Source organism: Aricia agestis, chromosome 1, assembly GCF_905147365.1.
Source record: "Aricia agestis chromosome 1, ilAriAges1.1, whole genome shotgun sequence".
Classification (NCBI taxonomy): domain Eukaryota; kingdom Metazoa; phylum Arthropoda; class Insecta; order Lepidoptera; family Lycaenidae; genus Aricia; species Aricia agestis.
Genome location: NC_056406.1, coordinates 5,659,602 through 5,678,534, shown reverse-complemented (window position 1 = coordinate 5,678,534; position 18,933 = coordinate 5,659,602). Strand labels below are relative to the sequence as shown.

Sequence of the window (18,933 nt, the reverse complement as noted above, 5' to 3'; positions counted from 1 at the left end):
CTGAACGTCGGGGCTACACAGATGCCTACCACCGGTTCGGGAACTAACCCGGCGAGAAGAACCGGCGTAAGAAACTCGCACGGGGCCATCTTTTTCTAAAAAGATGGAAAATTACAAAAAATATATTATAAAATAACAGTGTTATTATGACTAAATAAAATACAACGAGTGTACAATTATTATACATATTATAATGAAACAGCTCTGCAGGGGGCGACCTTATTCCCATGGAGGTACTATCATTCATGAAATCAGTAACTTTATAGTACGCTTTGGTACACAAACGTTCTTTAACAACTTTTTTAAATCTATTAATTGAGAGATTTTGAACGATTTCTGGGATCTTATTATAAAGGCGTATACATTGACCTTTAAAAGAATTTTTGACTTTAGTAAGTGTAGTCACCGGAATTTCAAGCTTATGTTTATTACGAGTATTTCTCCCATGGGTATCACACTTTTTCGTGAATTGATATATATTCTTTTTAACATATAATACATTTGATAGGACATATTGAAAAGCAACAGTTAAGATTCCAGTTTCCTTAAATTTTTCTCTAAGTGAAGTATTACGGGCCAACTTGTAGATTGCCCGCACAGCTCGCTTCTGCAGCACAAAAATTGTATTTATATCTGCAGCATTGCCCCACAGCAAAATGCCGTAGGACATAATACTATGAAAGTAACTAAAATACACTAGACGTGCTGTTGTTTCATCTGAAAATTGTCTAATCTTACTTACTGCATATGCTGCTGAACTGAGTCTGTCGGCCAACCCAGCAATATGAGGGCCCCACTGAAGCTTGGAGTCTAGTGTAATACCTAAAAATACAGCTGTATCCACTAGCTCCATAACAACACCATTTAAAAGCACATTGGTTTCCGTTTGCCTTACATTGGGCAATTTGAATTTAATACATTTTGTTTTTTTACTATTAAGTAAAAGATTATTAACACTAAACCAATGTACAATCTTTGAGAGAGCATTATTTACTTCGTCATAACACGCATTAAGCCGTTTGATATTGAATGTAAGAGATGTATCATCAGCAAATAATACTATCCCATGTTTATCTTTAATTAAGAATGGCAGGTCATTTATATAAATAAGAAACAGGAAGGGTCCTAATATAGACCCCTGTGGGACCCCCATTTCAATTTTTGCACCAGCAGATTTTTTACCATTTATCTCAACCCTCTAAGTTCTATTTGACAAGTACGATTTTAGGAGGGCGAGTGCTGTGCCTTTTATGCCATAGTGACAGAGTTTCCTGACCAATGTTTTGTGTTGCACGCAATCAAATGCCTTTGAGAGATCGCAAAAAACTCCTAGAGCATCCTGCGACGTCTCCCAGGCATTAAAAATACTACTGATCAATTCAACGCCTGCGTCTGTAGTAGACCGTCCCTTTGTAAATCCAAATTGTTTATTGTGTAAAATATTATTTATATTAAAGTGCGTTAGTAAGTGATTCAGTATTATCTTTTCATAAATTTTACTCAATGTCGGTAAAATAGATATAGGTCGGAAATTAATTCAAGTACAATTAGTCAATTTATCTTCTCACTTTTTGCCATCAGATTCTGGTAGACCTATATAATATACTTAATTAATATGTTTATTACCGACCAAATGTATTTTTGGGCAAAGCCAAAGCAAAATCCGATTAAATATCACCACAACCGGACCTAAAATCAAAACTGAAGTAAAATTTTAAAGTCTAAAATTTCTTAGATAATCAATTTTAGATTGCACTGATTCTAGGCCTGCTTCTCAACATAATTATATAAGTATCAAATTATAACTTGTAGAGTTTATCAAAACAAATCAATGAGTTTCTAAAATACTAGAGTAGCAATGTCTTACAAAAGATTCTCAGAAATGCGTAACCACTTTTTTGTTCAAAAGACAATGTCAAGTCATATATTCGTTATGTCATTATGTATGTGAGATATGCCTGCAGGCATCTTCGAAGTGGCAACGCGTTGCTACCGTAAACTTCCAATCTAGTTACGTTAGTAACATAGAATATCATTGAAACAAATTAATTCATTATAATCGAATGTTATGTTTAGGCGCGAAATAAGCAATATCAAAACGCTTTCATTCATAGACAATGACATTTCTCATGGACAAAATATATTGCCTGAACTGAAAATAACAAATATTGTAATTTGTAATCAATAGTTTTTGCTGTAAAATATATTTTTGGAAAAAATACGCCTAGGTATAACAATTTAAAGTATCTACTATGATTCATGCTCAATTATTTACCTGATTCTGATACCGTACTCGGTACTTATAAATTATAATACATTTTATTCCTATCAAAACGAATAGCTCGGGTGATTATTTTTTTCGATTTTTATATATTGGCAATTATTATTGGCATCATGGCATTCTGAAAGTATTTATCCAATAGCGTCTCACATTTTTTTAATTCACTGTCACGCAATTGGTTCACTTAATCATACCGTGCTTTCCATTTGTTAATGTGACATCAAATTGGAAAGATTATTTCATTGCTTATGGTCTGTGACCCGCGTCATTCTCGTTCCTTTCGAGTCTTCAATTCAACACAACATTATAATTTTTAGGTCTTTTGATCCGTATTAATGGCTGCCGTATTGCGCGGTTGAATGGTTGCTTTAATTTAAACATGAGTGATTATTCTTCTATGGCTACGCTTCCAAATAATAGCCAACCGGGGGGATTTGCGGCTGCAGTACAACGTGCGAGATTAGTAAGTTTCAACTTTCCATTTACCTGATAACTGCAATCGATGCCCATTGACACTTGTTCCCTATTTATAGATAAATTTTTAAGATACCTTCTTTTAAAATCTACCTGTCACTATAACTTTCAATGAATAATTACATTACAAAACTGTGCTTCTTAAAATACGTATCTACTTGTTAAAAGTTGAACTCCTAACCTACATTATTGGGCGTCGTGTCGGCGTATTCGAATCCATTGTTATTCGTCGACAATCGCAAATAATTGGATCTGCGATTACATTTTAGGTTGCTGCTAAGATCGAAGGAGGTGGTACTAAAAGACCATTAGAAGACGGTTTGGAACCAAGTGCTAAGAAACAAGCTTCAGTTGACTCTTATCCTCCTCAACTGCCCCAACAACCATCAATGAGGTGAGTATTTATATATTTTCTCGTTTATAAAAAGGCATGTAAAATAACTTTTAACTCTTCATAAACCATATTCTGAGAACAATCCCATGGTTCTGTAATAGTCTTCGGTAATAGTAGTATATTACCGAAGACTATTACAGAACCATGGGATTGTTGATGATGATTGTTCGGTAATAGTGGTATATTCGAAGGGCCGCCATAATGTTTCAAACAGGCTGGACCCCTTGTAATAACGCCGAGATGTAAATAGCTTCACTCTGCAGCCTCAATCGGTTTTATCACAGGGAGTGCTCTGAGGAATTGTTCGGAATCATAGTTCCTGCAACTTTTTGCCATCGTTCCACGTGAAAAATATACCATTTTCATAACCTTGATGAGTGGCAGTCTCCCACCGTGCTTTTTTCGCGTAACATTCTGCCGCGCACTTTAAAATTTGGAATGAACTGTTACCAGCAGTATTTCCGGACCTATACGACCAGCTAACCTTCAAAAAAAGAGAGCGTATTCCCTCATAAAAAGACCGGCAACTCACCACCTGCAGCTCTTCTGATAAACTTTACAATCACTCTTCGAATAACCTTTACAAAAGCAGAAAATACACAAAAAAATACAAAAATTTTTTTTGAGTAAGAGCTTTTGCATGTTTATTCGTTGGGGCCATCAATATTAACCCATCACAGTTCTTAATTGGTTGCACCCGCAATAGCACTTCAAACCTGTTTTGTTGCCCTTCATCACTGACCTCCATTATACAAGTATGCTGGATTTTTGATACCCTTTGAAATGACTGCTGTTTTTGTGTCTATTTGAAAGGGAAGAGAACTAAATCTGACGTAACCACAATCAATAACAACAGTTGTCATCACAAATTTTTTGGTAGTTCCAAATACTCACACTACTGCAGCTATTAGCGTCAATATGGCGACTTTCAAACGTCATTTTTACGTCAGATTTAGTTCTCTTCCCCCGCATTGGGGGTGCTTATTCCGTTTCAAATAGGCACAAAAAACAGGTAGGTATCAATTACTATCATAAGTCCAGCGTACTTGTATAATGGAGGTCAGTGCCCTTCATACATTTGATAAAGGTTTTAATTTATAAATTATTGTTAAACTAGTTAAAATGGGGATACATTATTAATTCATTCAAGGGATAATTTATTAATAAATATGCTTCATTTTGTCTGTAGGAAGCTTTATGTGTGTCAAAGTGTTGCACCCGCAATAATGGAATCGCCCAAATGAATTTTTTTAACATTTGTTCAAAACTTACTATGGAGTTTCCATTAGTTTTTATTAGGCCAAAGATTCTTAACGCTTATTTAATGAAAAAAAATATTTTAGTGCAACAGCAGCAGCGGCGGCGGCTGCCGCAGCAGCAGCAGCCAGGCTGGCAGCTAACTCGGGATCCAACTCAGGTCCTCCATCTGTAGGATCTTCCAATATGATGCCAGATCAATCCATCAATGAATACATCCGTGTTCCAGACAAGATGGTCGGACTAAGTATGATCATATTTTAATGCAGTTTAGTGATAATATTAAAACGGTCAATATGTCACAATGATGAGTAATTGTTTTATTTGTGGTGCAGTTATAGGACGTGGAGGAGAACAAATAACAAGGCTCCAAGCTGAGTCCGGTTGTAAAATTCAAATGGCTCCCGACTCTGGCGGTCAACCTGATCGCCTTTGTACACTTACTGGATCGAGAGAAGCGATTTCCAGAGCAAAGTAAGTTGTCCACACTAAATATGAAGTACATTTTATTCCAGAGGTATTCATTGTGTAATAAATGTTTCTGTCAATACAATAAATTGATCATGCTCATGGGCGTACCCAGGATTTCAGCTTGGGCAGCTCATACCTGTTTCTAGAATATGGTTATTCTGGTATGTTGAAATAAAAAATCATGAAAATTTATTTTATTAATGTGACTGAAAAATATTTTATTTTCAACACTTCATTTTGCACAGAGTAGGTAACACGTTTTTAATTCCCATTTGCCAGGAAATTTGTTTGACGTTTATATCATCTTCCCGGGGGTGCGGCAGCTCCCTCTGCCCCTACCTGCAATACATCACTATTGTAATATGCATATTTTGTTGAACAGGGAAATGGTAAATCAGATCGTGAACCACCGTGGGCGCGAAAACGCCCCTCAGCATCAGGATGGACCCGGCGGCGGTGGTATGCCGCCGATGATGCGCGGGGGTGGGGGCGGCGGCGGCAGCGGCGGCGGCGGCGGTGGCGGAGGGGGCGGCGGACTTGCCATCACTGTTAGTTGACTATACTTACACATTACATTGTGTACTTATGTACGCCGACATTTTTCTAATGTGCACAACTACAGTCTAAAGCGGGCTCTACACTCGCGGCGCGAAAGGCCGCGAACCGCGAGTGTGGAGGGTTTCGCGACTTTCCCCGGCCGGTTTTTTCGCCCGCGACAATCAAAACAAAATGCATATTAAGCCCTCTCCACACTCGCGGCGCGAATTGCGGCCGCGATTCACAAGTGCTACGCGCCGTGAACATGACGCGAACAAATACGGCCCTCTACACTCGCAATCTTCGCATTTACGTTCGCGCATTTGAGAAAATGGTTGTTGAAGTCACTGTTGCTGCTGCTCTGAAAGCGAGTGTGGATGATGTTTTGCGCTTCGCGAGCCCTTTATCGCGGGCCAACATACCGACACTAGACGGGGAAAGCCACAAAGCGCGAACGCGAAGCCGCGAAACCCTCCACACTCGCGGTTCGCGGCCTTCGCGGGCTTTTTCACTACGAGTGTGGAGCCCGCTTTAAATGTTTTAAAAATGTAACAAAATATCTGTAGTGACAAGTTTTACTAATCATCCATTACCAAAGCTCAGAATATGAATTAATGTTAATTTTTTTCCAGGAGGAAATCATGTTACCGGGACCTAAAGTGGGGCTGATCATTGGAAAAAATGGAAAAACTATAAAACAGCTCCAAGAACAGTCTGGTGCCAAAATGGTTGTCATACAAGATGGACCTAACACTGAATATGTATGTTTAGTATTAGAATAAGTTTTAATGGTAATTATTGTATATGTGCAGCTTCCCAAATATTAATATATGAATTTGTTTCAGGAAAAGCCTCTGCGTATATCAGGGGATCCATCAAAAGTGGAGCACGCTAAACAAATGGTATATGAGCTGTTGGCTGAAAAAGACATGGCACAAGGACAAGGTGGGGGGAACAGGAATTATGATGATGGATATCCCCCACAAGACCAGGGCAATGGCCTCGCTACAAACTCAACTGAGGTAGAATAGTTTAATATTTATTATTATCAAGAAATTTAAATAGGTAGTTTGTTGTAAGGAAACTCTTGATTACTAGTAAGAGAAATATTTGTTAAACCACAAATTATTATTATTAATGTTTTTGTATTTACAGGTGTTAGTTCCCAAAGTAGCGGTAGGCGTAGTTATCGGCAGGGGAGGTGATATGATCAAAAAAATTCAAGCAGAAACAGGTTGCAGAGTTCAATTTCATCAGGAAAGAGACGATGGTCCAGGTGACAAGAGGTGTTATTTACAAGGAAAACCACACCAAGTTGAACAAGCTCGGCAAATGATTGAAGACTTAATAGCAAGTGTAAATGTAAGCTTTTTAAACAAAATATGATAAAGATAAAAAAGAGAAGATCTTTGTTGCATCTCACCTAAAGGCCTGTTTCACCACTTCCTGATAAGTGACGAATAGGCTGTCCACCAATTAACTTGACAGATCAAGATATGGAGGATCTGTCAAAAAAGTTGTGAATAGCCTATTCGGCACTTAATCAAAAACTGGCCCTAAGTCTCCTGTAATCCTAGGTAACAATTATTTAATTTCGTTCACAATATCAAGTGATTCAATTTTCAAAATCTTCTAAACCCGGCTTGGGTTCCTTCTAGTCTTCACTCCTAATGATTAATGTTCAGATGGCGATACGGTCTGGTCGGGGCCGCGGCAACTCGGCGCAGCGGAACGGCGGCGGCGGCGGCGGCCAGCGCGACGACTACCAGCAGTGGCAGGACGCGCCCGAGATACGAGTTACATTCACCGTCTCCAACGTCAAGTGCGGACTCATCATCGGCAGGGGTATGTGGATTGTTTCAAGTGTTATTCAGGGTTCGGGGTATTAAGTATATCTGCAGACAACTTCGACAACACTTAGTAGTACCTAGCATTACATACAGAACAACAAGACAATGTCGTCTTGTTGTTCTGTATGTAATACTACTAAGTGTTTTTCAGAGTAACTGACTTGCAGTCTAGCGCTACAAATGTTTAAACAGTGCATAAGATGTATAATCTTAAGCACTTGTTTAAATTTGTTAGTCAAAGAAAACCACATCATACAGCATAGCCGTTATGTAACTTTTATTAGTAAATTTACTTTTCTTACGCGCCATTCTGAATTGTAAACTTAACATAGAAAATAAGAGTAGTTTAGGTATAAGCAAGCATGGATACAAAATGCAAGTACGAATTTATACAAAAGTACAAAAAATATGCAATTCTAAACATAATAAATATTTACGATCAGGTGGAGAAGTAATCAAGCAGATCAATGCTCAGTCTGGTGCTCATTGTGAGCTCGACAGGCGAGTACAGAACTCGGACAGGAATAACCGGACATTCTTCATCAGAGGACATCCAGACGCAGTGGAGCACTGCAAACGGATCATTATGGAGAAAGTTGGAATGGTAAGATTGAACTAACAATGCCATCTTGGCTTGGTAGAATTTTCTTTATAAAATAACACGCCATACGGGCTATGGCATACATTAGTACGGACTAGATGCTCTAAAGGCGCATCACAGACGACAGATTATCCGTGACTATCCGTGACTGGAAATAGAACTCTCTATTTCCACGGACTGAAAAGTGCGTCACGGATAGATAAAATGATACCGGATCCGGAAATTCGCCGGATCCGGTATCATTTTACGGTTACCGGATCCGGTCCTAATATACCGGATCCGCAGACCGGATCCGGTGCTAGTAATTGGTAGCAAACTGATATGGTCGTTGCATGAAAAAGGTGCTTCAAATACGTTACGCGTGGTGTTTAAGCTTTATCTTGTTTTTTATGATAATATTTTGCTGATAATAAAGCGAATTAGTACACTAGTGTCTTAATAGAAGCTGTAAGGGCCTTTCAGCCATAAGCAGCTTTATTATAAGTAGTTTACCAGGTGTAGCTTTGGTGGTCACACTTGGTTGGTTGTTTCCTTATCCTCGTGTCGTGTCCCTCATTGCTGAGGGTCGTGATTCCCCTTTATGAGTTTAGAGGTGACCACATTACGCCATCTGTGACGATCTTTGGCAGAATGGAGGGCGTCATGAAGGCCGGTGTCTAGCGTAGTGCGCACTTGGTCAGACCATCGTGATAGCGCTTCGGCCTCTTGAACGGCGACCGTCAACTTTGCCTGTAACCACAAGCTGTTCAAGGTTATGGCCATCCTTTCTTGCGATGTGACTAAAGAAATCAAAAACTCTTCGTAGGCATATCGACGACAGTCTTGTTTTTATCTTTAAATCACTAAGGATGGATGGAGATGTTGGTACGAAAGGTCCATGGTATTTGGAGCATTTTCCGCCAGCACCACATGTCGAAGGCGTCAATTTGATCGCGATCCGCTTTCTTAAGTATAATTTTTGTCTTCCGTGAGATTTTACGATCTTTCAATATTCTTTGGAGCTGCGACATTGCATTCTTGGCCATACCTATACGTCTTCTGATCTCCTTTTCACATTGGTTGGTTAGTTACTTTTAAATTGTAAGTAACAAATCTTTAATATAAATATCAACTCACTATTAACTACAGCTAAGTCTTAATTATTTTCTTGATTCTTTGCATTGATTTGGGTCAGAACTAAATTTTGTATATATTTTATGATTTATTTTTATGAACAACCCACATATAAGTTAAATAATGACACTTGAATAACTCAATTATTTTTAACTAATAGAGCGTTTTTGGCCCAGTGGGTAGACGTATGATTCGCACTCGAGAGGGTGCTGATTCGATCCCGGGTGGAGGCGTGAACTAATGAGACATTTTCATATCTCAATAATACGGAAGCTCGTACGGAAACATCGTGAGGAAGCTCTCACATGGTTTAGTCCCAGACGTACTGATCTGCTCATTCCTCTGGACTAGGCCGATTATGTTGCGAGAAAGCCGTATATATGTTTGGGCAACGTATGCCCAAACATATATCATAAACGTAAAATCATGTTCGAATCACTACGGTATATGAAAAGTGGTTACTTCACTTTAAAAAAAATCATGTCATCTACAACAGATGCAAATGTTTTTGAACTAAAGTGTAAAAAATAGGATGATTTTTACTTTTTAGTTCAGTTTCACCAATCCGGTCGGATCCGGCCGGACCAGGCCGGATTGATGGGAATCCGGGCCGGATTGAAAATGACGCCGGATTGCAATCCCTTGTTACAAAAGTTCTTACAATATTTTGCTATAAGTAGCGTTAATATTATACCTAGCGGAATAGAGAAACAAAGGCCTGAGCAAGCGAGATGTCACTATTAGTAACACTGTGTGGTAAAAAGAGACGTGTGATACATGACAACAGAACCAATTTTTCTTCTTCAATCTGTTTGACGTCCAGTCGGCACTTATCGGCACGTTGACAATTTGATCTCTTAGAAAGATGCTTGTTTAAGTGTATACATAAACAAATTTTTACACAGAGACGTAAATCAATTTCGGTTTCATTTGTTAGCTCGAGATTGTTGCTCTATTCCGCTAGGTATATTAACTTCATGACATACACATAAATTGAAAATCTTGGCACATCTCTTAGCTCAAACAACTGATACAAGAGTAAAAATTTTAATGATATTGGGTTGATTCCAATTTCAATAAGGACATTAACTGGCCTTTTAAAAATTACCGTTATGAGTTTTAAATATTACTTTGTTTAAATAGTACTTTGTGTAATATAACTATAAATATAACTTTCAAGTGATATTGTGTATGTTACTTTGTGTAAGTTAAAAAAAAGGCCTTTAGGTCACGGCACACGTATCAACTCGGAAAGGGATCGCCTTTCGCCTCGCCGTCAACCTAGCGTAAATAAAGCGTATCAGTAGCGCCTGCACGTCAACTCGGCTACGGCTAGGCGACGCCTCGCTTACGGCTCGCCGACCGCTGTCCCCTTCCGAGGCGAGGCGATTACGTTACGGTTCCGCTTGGTGTGCGTTGCAGTAGGGAGTTTCATACAAACAACATTGAACGGCTCGAGGCGAAACAGTGCCGATCCCTTTCCGAGTCGTCAGTTGATATGTGACACACAAAAATTCGTGAAATCTTGAAGTTTAAGTACCCTTAATGGCCGCTAGGGGACCACTTAGCGTTAGGAGGCGGTTGGTGAAAACAGGCATTAGTGTCTAAACACACTAGGCCGAAGTTACACGGCGGAAATTGTGCATGATTACGCCCGCAATGTATTTTCAATTACCGATGACACACTATTCCGTCGCGTTCCGTCCGTATATTGTATGCGTTTGACATTGCGGGCATAATCATGCAGAATTTCCGCCGCGTGACTTCGGCCTAGTGTGTTAACGGCCATTCCCAATATTTGATCTATCTCTGGTTTTTCCCTGCTCTATCTCTAGCAGATAATAGCTCACAATTGACATAAAATATATGTCTCTAATGTCTAATGTGAGCTATTCCTATCTCTAGTAGGGCAAAATTAGAGATAGATCAAATATTGGGAACGGCCGTTAGACACTAAATCTCTCTGTGACATAATTATGATGTGAATGGGCAAAGTTAAATGAGGTATTTAGGGCAAAAATTCTAAACTAATTTATTCTCCAGCCAGTGAACTTCATCCCCGAAGGCGGGAACAACGGGGGTGGTAACGGCGGCAACGGCAACGGCGCGGAGTTCTATGGCGGCGGCGGCCCCGCCCCCGGCCCCCCCGCCTGGGGGTACAACCCCAACTGGCACCAAGGCAACGCGCAGCAGCCACAGCCACAGGTAAATATCACTCACTAAAACATTAAGGTGCTGGTTGGCAGTGGACGTGTCGCAGCGAATTCCCTAAAATTATTGTAGAATTCGTGAATGTACATAATAATATCATATTGATGTTGTTATACATTTTCATCGGTTTCTGATGTTACCTTTTCAATAGCGTTGGGTTAATTTTTTGAAGTTTTATCAACTAAAAAAACCTCAAACTGTACATTAGTTTTACACAAATAGAATATTGCTATTTTAGCTGCAAGTAATGAAAGCAGATGAAAAGTAAAGAAAATATTGTTCTACTATCATTCAGTTGCAAGCAGTAAAATGGTTCACTTTATTGTTACCTAAAAATATTTTTTTAAGCAACAAGTGCAAATCAATCCAGCCACCGGACAGCCGGATTACTCGCAACAGTGGATAGACTATTACCGGTCGTTGGGACTGGTGAGGGAAGCAGAGGCTGTGGAACAACAGGCCAAGCAGCAACAGCAGCAGCAGGGTAAATAAAATATATAATAAACTCGCCCAATGGTCCACTAGTTGTCAACAGACTTCAACCATAAATAAAAGAGTATAATAATTCGTATGTATAGGCTTGTCATTAAAAAATCTTTTTGAGTGTGCGTATTGTAGTGTGTGTAATGTTTTATTTGTTAAAAAAATGTATGATAAAAGCATAATTTCAAAATAATATTAGCTCGATACACTCCTTTACTATATAAATTATAACTGTGCAAAATTTCATTCACCTACATTTCCACATTTTTCGTCAAAAGGGATACAAAGTTTTTGGCTCACTTATTAATATATAGATACTTACTGTACCTTAGGGTGAATACATACTTAATTTCAAGACTTTAAAGCTTTCTTTTCTTAAGAGGATACACCAGGGGCGAGAGAAATTGATTTTTTTATGTTTAATTGAATAGGTATTTGAAAATGTATTGCTGTCTCACCAATCTCAAGTCTCCCACCGCAAAGCGCGATAGAGACAATACGACAAAAGTTCTAATAAAAGAACAGAAAATCTTCAATTCGTTTTCCGCTGATTCCTTCTCCAAAACTTAACCGATTTAAGTATTTTTTTTGTATATTTTAGCCAGTTTCTTTTTCTGGGTGTTTAAACACAGAGGAAAATCTTGCCATTTTTTTGGGTTTTTGGACGTTCTTATCTTTTTTAATAATAAAATTATGAAAAAAAGAAAACATAGGGACATGCTAATAGTGGCCATACATGTTCAGGAAAAAAATTATAACTCTACCGGCATTATCCAGGCAGGAAACAGGGGACAGCGTTTGTATGGAAAAACGGCGGTGTGGAATCCTTTTAAGTCCAATTTTAAAAACTAAAATGAGGGTTTGAATAAGCAGAAAAATGGTTTCTTAAATGTGTTGCACCAATTTCGTCCGTGGGAGAGCCATGCTTCGGCACGAATGGGCCGGCTCGACCGGAGAAATACCACGGCCTCACAGAAAACCGGCGTGAAACAGCGCTTGCGCTGTGTTTCGCCGAGTGAGTGAGTTTACCGGAGGCCCTACCCGCCTAGAAATGCCGCAGTTGAAAAACAATTTGTTACCCCAGGAGGGTAATAACTGCGTTGGAGAATCCCTCTCTGGACGTCCATGCTCAGGAACTCCTGGAACTCAACGTGGACGTCCAGGCTGCCCCTCGTATTCTGGGGAGGGCAAAACTACGCTCCAATCTGCTCGGGGCAAGAGCAAACACACAAAGGCACCCCCCTCGATATTAAACAATTTTATAATATCAGGGGATTACACTCCAACCTTAATGCCGTCCATTACCACCTTGAGACTGCAAAGCCGGCTTTGCTCTTTTTAACCGAGACGCAGATATCATCTCCGAGTGACACATCATACCTTTCCCACCCAGGGTATTACCTCGAGCACTCCTTTCTACCCAAAGCTGGAGTGTGTGTGTATATCAGAGATGATATCAGCTCTCGCCGCCACAGCAATCTTGAGGTCATGGACCTATCAAACTTATGGCTCCGCATAGATTGCGACGACCACCCTCGCGTCTATGCGTGCCTATATAGGTCCCATAGTGGTGACCCCGAGACGGACCGACTCTTGGAGCACCTACAAGCTGCTTCAGATTTTGTGCTGCAGCAGATCCCATCCGCAGAGATCATAATACTTGGCGACTTTAATGCCCACCACGCCGACTGGCTCAATTCCAGTAAAACTGATCATGTGGGGAGATCTGTCTGCAACTTTGCCCTTGCGAACAACTTGACACAACTGGTTACTACGCCTACGCGAATCCCAGATGTGGATGGTCAGAATACTTCCTTGTTGGACCTCCTACTGACTTCAAATCCTGACGGCTACCAAATATCCGTAACCGCACCACTTGGTTCATCGGATCATTGCCTTGTTAGGAGTTCTGTGCCACTTACGACGGTGTTAAGACAGCGCGCTGTTAAATACCGTCGTGTGTGGCACTACAAGTCAGCAGACTGGGATGGGATGCGGTCGTTTTTTGCATCCTATCCTTGGGGACACGTGTGCTTCTCACCGGATGATCCCGACAACACTGCCAACTCTGTTGCCGATGTGGTGATGCAGGGGATGGAACTTTTCATTCCGATCTCTGTAGTGCCAACTGGCGGCAAATTTCGTCCCTGGTTTGGTTCATCCCCCAAAAAAGCTTCTCGCCGGAAGCAGGAGGCTTACCAATCCTGGGTCAATGCAGTGTCCGGACCAACGCCTACAACTCTAAAAGGCGCAGGTTCGGCCTCATATGGAATATTGTTCTCATCTCTGGGCAGGAGCGCAAAAATACCAACTGCTCCCTCTGGATCGTATCCAACGAAGGGCTGCTCGAATTGTTGACTGCCATAGTGTTTCAAACAGCTTGGACCCCCTGGAATTACGCCGAGATGTAGCTTCACTCTGTATCCTCTATCGGTTGTATCATGGGGAGTGCTCTGAGGAATTGTTCGGAATCATACCACCTGCAACTTTTCGCTATCGTCCCACGCGAAAAACATACCATCCTCATCACCTTGATGAGTGGCAGTCTTCCACATTGCGTTTTTCGCGTAACTTTCTGCCGCACACTGTAAAACTCTGGAATGAACTGTCACCAGCAGTATTTCCGGACCGATACGACCTGCAAACCTTCAAGAAAAGAGCGTATTCCCTCTTAAAAGGCCGGCAACGCACCTGCAGCTCTTCTGATGTTGCGAGTGTCCATGGGCGACGGTAGTTGCTTACCATCAGGTGACCGTTTGCTCGTTTGCCCCCTTATTTATTAAAAAAAATATTGATAGGTCGAGGCAATAGTCGTAGGCAATTAACCTTTTAACTTTGTAATGTTTGAGACGACAAAGACCTGGTTAGCAGATGGAAAGCGACGAAAGTCCTTTAGAATTTTTTAAAACCACAGAAACTGCCCTTCGTTTGAATTCCTTTCCATCACTCATGCAACAGATATTTACGGCAAATTAATGACGGATAATCATTTACAATTAGGTGGCGGTAGCGGCGGCGGCAGCACCCCCGCGCCGGGCGCGGCAGGCGGCGGCGTGCCGGCGGCCGCGTCGCCCGCGCCGGCTGCGGATTACAGCGCGCAATGGGCCGAGTACTACCGCTCAATGGGCAAGATCAAGGAGGCGGAGGCGATCGAAGCACAGATCAAACTCAAGGTAATTATTTTATAATACTAGTCATAAACTTCGTCATGAGTTTGCCCATTATTATAGTTAAAAAAATAGCTCTTTCAGCGATGCTACTTACACAGTGAACTCTATACACTATACAGACTCATACAACCCTGAAGTATTATCATCACTTTCTTTCACATCCTGTACGTATTAATATTCTACAGTTGTGACTTGTGACTCGTGAGCAATCTATAACTTTTTTTTTGTTTTCGGCACTGACACCCCCGGTGGTGTACTTTGCCACATACAAAGGTAGTCAGTCTTCTTCATAATAATTTTCATCAACGTTTTCCTAAATCGTCACGTCTAAAGTAAATAAATAAAATTTATTTTCATAAACAACATTTTACAGCAACCAACAGTTCTGGCCCCCACGCTAGGCGAAGTCTAAGTAAAAGTCAAAGCAGTCAAGGAGTCAAGTCGGTCAATTCAGTGTTAAGTGGTAGATGCTTTACTGAAACTTACGACGGAGTTTCGGAGGGAACACAAAAATTCACGTTTCTGGAAGTTGCAGCACTAGCCTACACTTGTGCACGATAACGAATATCTAATCAACCCAGTTAACACAATTTTAGGAAAATAATACAAAAACACAACAGCACTCTTTCACATTCCCGCCAAAACTCCCAATCTATAAAGTCATTGTTCTGTATAGCAACAAGGCGGCGCACCGCAGGCGAGCGCGGCGCCGCAGCCGACGCCGCAGAGCACGCCGCCCGCTGCGAGCGGCCCCGGCGGCGGCGCGCCCATGATGCCCTACGGCCAGTACGGCATGTACGGCGGCGGCATGTACGGCGGGTACGCGCCCTACCCCTACCCCGGCCCGCCGGCGCCCGACCACCAGCCCCACCAGCCGCACCAGCAGTGAGCGTGAGTACCACACTCGTTGAAACACCGCGTGAAGCAATTGGATTGTCACTTGTGGAGCTACTGCAGTCAATTCATGTTGAGACGTGTGAAATTTCAACATCTACTAATTTGTTCATATTGAATAAAAGCAGATTTTTTTTATTGTAGATAACTTTACCTGACACTTGACATTTCAAATTTACTTCTCGGGTAAAAATGAACTCATAATTCTAAAATCGCCTCATAGTGATTATGAGCAAGATCTAAAGCGTCGTTTGGTTGTTGAAAATTCAGCATTAAAGTGTTATATGACTAGTGACTACATAACTAAAATAACTCAAGACAAGTAAATTTTAGACGCACGCGGCGCGTGGCTTCAAAATCATATTGTGTCAATCCAATATCTTCGTGCGTGATTTATGGTCTCGTGTTTGTAACTATTGAAATGCTCAGTATATGCCAATCTATATTTATACCCCACAATGTGAATCCACACTATCATAATATGATTGTGAAACTGTATTCTCCGGTTTTGTATTTTTTGTATATTTTGTTACATAAGGATAACATTACTTTTATAACTATTTTATTTTACATAGATGCTATAGTTATTAATCTTTAATAGAACTGATTAAAGATTTTGTGCATGTTAACAAAAATATTTTATTTAGATATATTATATTCTCCCATGTTATTATAAATTGGAAATGAACTAAATATTTTGTATTTATAATATCTGTTTAAAACTTATTTTTCATGCACATTACAGAAACATTTTTGCTTATTGCTTTGTAAAGTGGATATACATATTGGAGTTATCTTCGTTTTGTGTTATTGTAAATATCTGAAGGCCTGTCACATTCCGCGATCAAATTGTGGCAAATATAACACTTGACAAGGAGGCCAACAATATTATGTTGTCGTCACCGTAAAATGTAAAAAATCTGATATCTATTTCATGAAATGTTCTCTTCCAAACTGTCTGTTTGGTCATTCTTCATACAGTCTTCAAATGTAGTCTTAGATGATTTTTTTCTATGTTCGATTGTGAATGTGTTATTTTTTTTTAAATACATATTATGTTTTTAAACTCATCAAGACTGGGCCTACGAAATATAAAATTGTGTGTACAAAATGTTATATATATTGTCCTAATGTTATGTCACAAAGTTCAAACACTAACACTGATTGCATTTTTTTAAATTTAATTGTTACGTGCCGTCATGTCTATTTGTGTGTCTGATTTAAACAGTGTGTCAATTGTACAAGACAATATTTTACTATAATATTATGTTTACTTTGCAGGAAAATCTGTTTTAATGTGCATGATTGGGTACTATGTATTATTTTGCATGCTTCGCTTGTATATTTGTATATTATGTGAACGGGCCGGAGCCTGAAATACACGGTGTTTACATTGTAGTGTAGTTTTGCAGATGCGTCTGGCCGCGAGAGCCCGATGCCGGTCAGACAACGCTCATTCCTCCACTATATCTTTGTCACGTGATTTTGCCATGTTCCTTTGTCTCATTGCAGAGTCGCAGCCGGCCGCGCGGACGTCGAAGATACCTCCCAATTATAGAACTATAATGATTAACATAAGCTTCGCGCCCACAATAAATAACATCACCGAAACACTCCCCCGCGCAGTACCACGTCACATATCAGTTTTATTTGTTGTGGGTCGTGCCCGATATTGTAACCGTAGCCTATGAGATTATCTTGATTGACCGCTTGTACGTAAACTCGGCCGTGTGGTATATTCCGTTGCCCCCCCATTTACTGTATTCGAAATGTTTCCGAATCGAATGCTACTGAATATTTACGTGTGATGCCAGTCTGTCCAGGTTAAGATTAGAATGCCACACTGCCTATATGACGTAAGAGATCCGTCGGAGCCGTAGAGGGCACGCGGTACCGCGACAGACCCACCACCGCTGCGGGATTGCGAGGTAACTGCACTCGAGTGACTAGCTTAACACCTATACTCTGTCGGGATATTTTCATGTGTAATCTCAGAATTTGAGTATCGTTCACGATGTTCAGTACCACGATTTTTCCGAGCCGGAGGCCCGGCTCCCGACGTAAATCTCTTTTCCCAGTCAATTAACTTGAGATCCGAGACTATTTATATGCGTGTAAATACGAGATGTATTATGTGTTGCGTGGGCCGCGATCGCATACGATTCCCTCAGTTTTTCTTATTTCGTTTGTACGTAAACTCCTCCAGCATTTGTCCGACCGGACCGGTTACATACAGACGTAGATTGTAAATCGATTAGTGATGTTAATCCTCGATGAAAATAGAACGATACTCAACATTCAGTAAGTAAGATCAATTGTTAGATGTAAGTGAAAGTTCGTGTAAGAAATCGTCGCGTCGTATCCGACCGCTCATTAGGTTACTATTTACTAACAGTCGAACATGTAGAGTTAACGAGTATGTATTAAACCTAGCTTTGGTAAACATTAGGCCTGTAACGTGAAGGTAATGTGAAATCGACATTCCTTTGAAAATTGTTTGAAGTGCAACCCGAAGAACAAACGTTTCCGGGCCGCCCGGCTCCCGAGATCATTGTATTATTATTAAGACATAAAGTGTATGTTGCTTGATTTGTGTTCATTTTATTTTAATCATGACTTCTCTCCACAGACCCCCGAGGTGAGTATCCCTTACGAGAACGTTTAAAATTATAGAGGCCAGTTATTGATACATTTTTGAACTGTGTTGACAATATTTTATCTAGGCATTTTATATTTCCAACGTGATTTCTATGTGTGTACACTTGCGCATCGCGTACAATGATTGACGTTACACAAATGTTACTATTATTCGTGCCTAAATGTGTGATTTCCACAGCCACTGATACACTGATATGATTATTATTTAGATATTATTTTTTACATATCACGTGATTTTCTGCATTGATGTTGTGATATTAATATTATGAGTAATGATGAATATTTCCTATGATTGCTATTCTGTGTGATATCTTTTCACTTCTTGATATGTTAAAGGTAGAGTCCTATTACTATAAATTCGTTAAAAAGAAGTCGAAACGCAAAGGGAAGGGCTACCTCGATACCCCTAAAATGATATGGCCGATGAAAAAGATATAACCGACGACCGACGGCAGTAAGTACTGGATGTGAACATTGGTAAGTTAAAAAAAAACAAACCTTTCGTAATCAGCCTCGCGGCTTCTTACCAAGCTGTAAAT

The 18,933-nt window shown here is 40.3% G+C and overlaps 1 protein-coding gene across 1 annotated transcript; it reads left to right on the top strand.

Moving 5' to 3' along the window:
- Positions 1-2,543: 2,543 nt before the first annotated feature.
- LOC121727289 (far upstream element-binding protein 3) lies at positions 2,544-18,325 on the top strand. The gene is made up of 15 exons (XM_042115066.1): positions 2,544-2,744; positions 3,025-3,149; positions 4,493-4,653; positions 4,742-4,880; positions 5,260-5,425; positions 6,047-6,175; positions 6,260-6,436; positions 6,570-6,776; positions 7,100-7,259; positions 7,708-7,868; positions 11,022-11,183; positions 11,538-11,673; positions 14,673-14,845; positions 15,519-15,733; positions 17,249-18,325. Exons 1-14 carry the CDS (start codon positions 2,661-2,663, stop codon positions 15,729-15,731), a joined length of 2,193 nt encoding a protein of 730 aa, XP_041971000.1. The 5' UTR covers positions 2,544-2,660; the 3' UTR covers positions 15,732-15,733; positions 17,249-18,325.
- The last annotated feature ends 608 nt before the right edge of the window (positions 18,326-18,933 follow it).

What these genes read in the sequence shown, in the direction of transcription:
- LOC121727289 (XM_042115066.1), top strand. Translation starts at nt 2,661, where the DNA reads ATGAGTGATTATTCTTCTATGGCTACGCTTCCAAATAATAGCCAACCG. An exon ending in CCCCAACAACCATCAATGAG is followed by an intron (nt 3,150 to 4,492) that starts GTGAGTATTTAT and finishes AAAATATTTTAG; the next exon opens with TGCAACAGCAGCAGCGGCGG. An exon ending in GCAGCAACAGCAGCAGCAGG is followed by an intron (nt 11,674 to 14,672) that starts GTAAATAAAATA and finishes ATTTACAATTAG; the next exon opens with GTGGCGGTAGCGGCGGCGGC.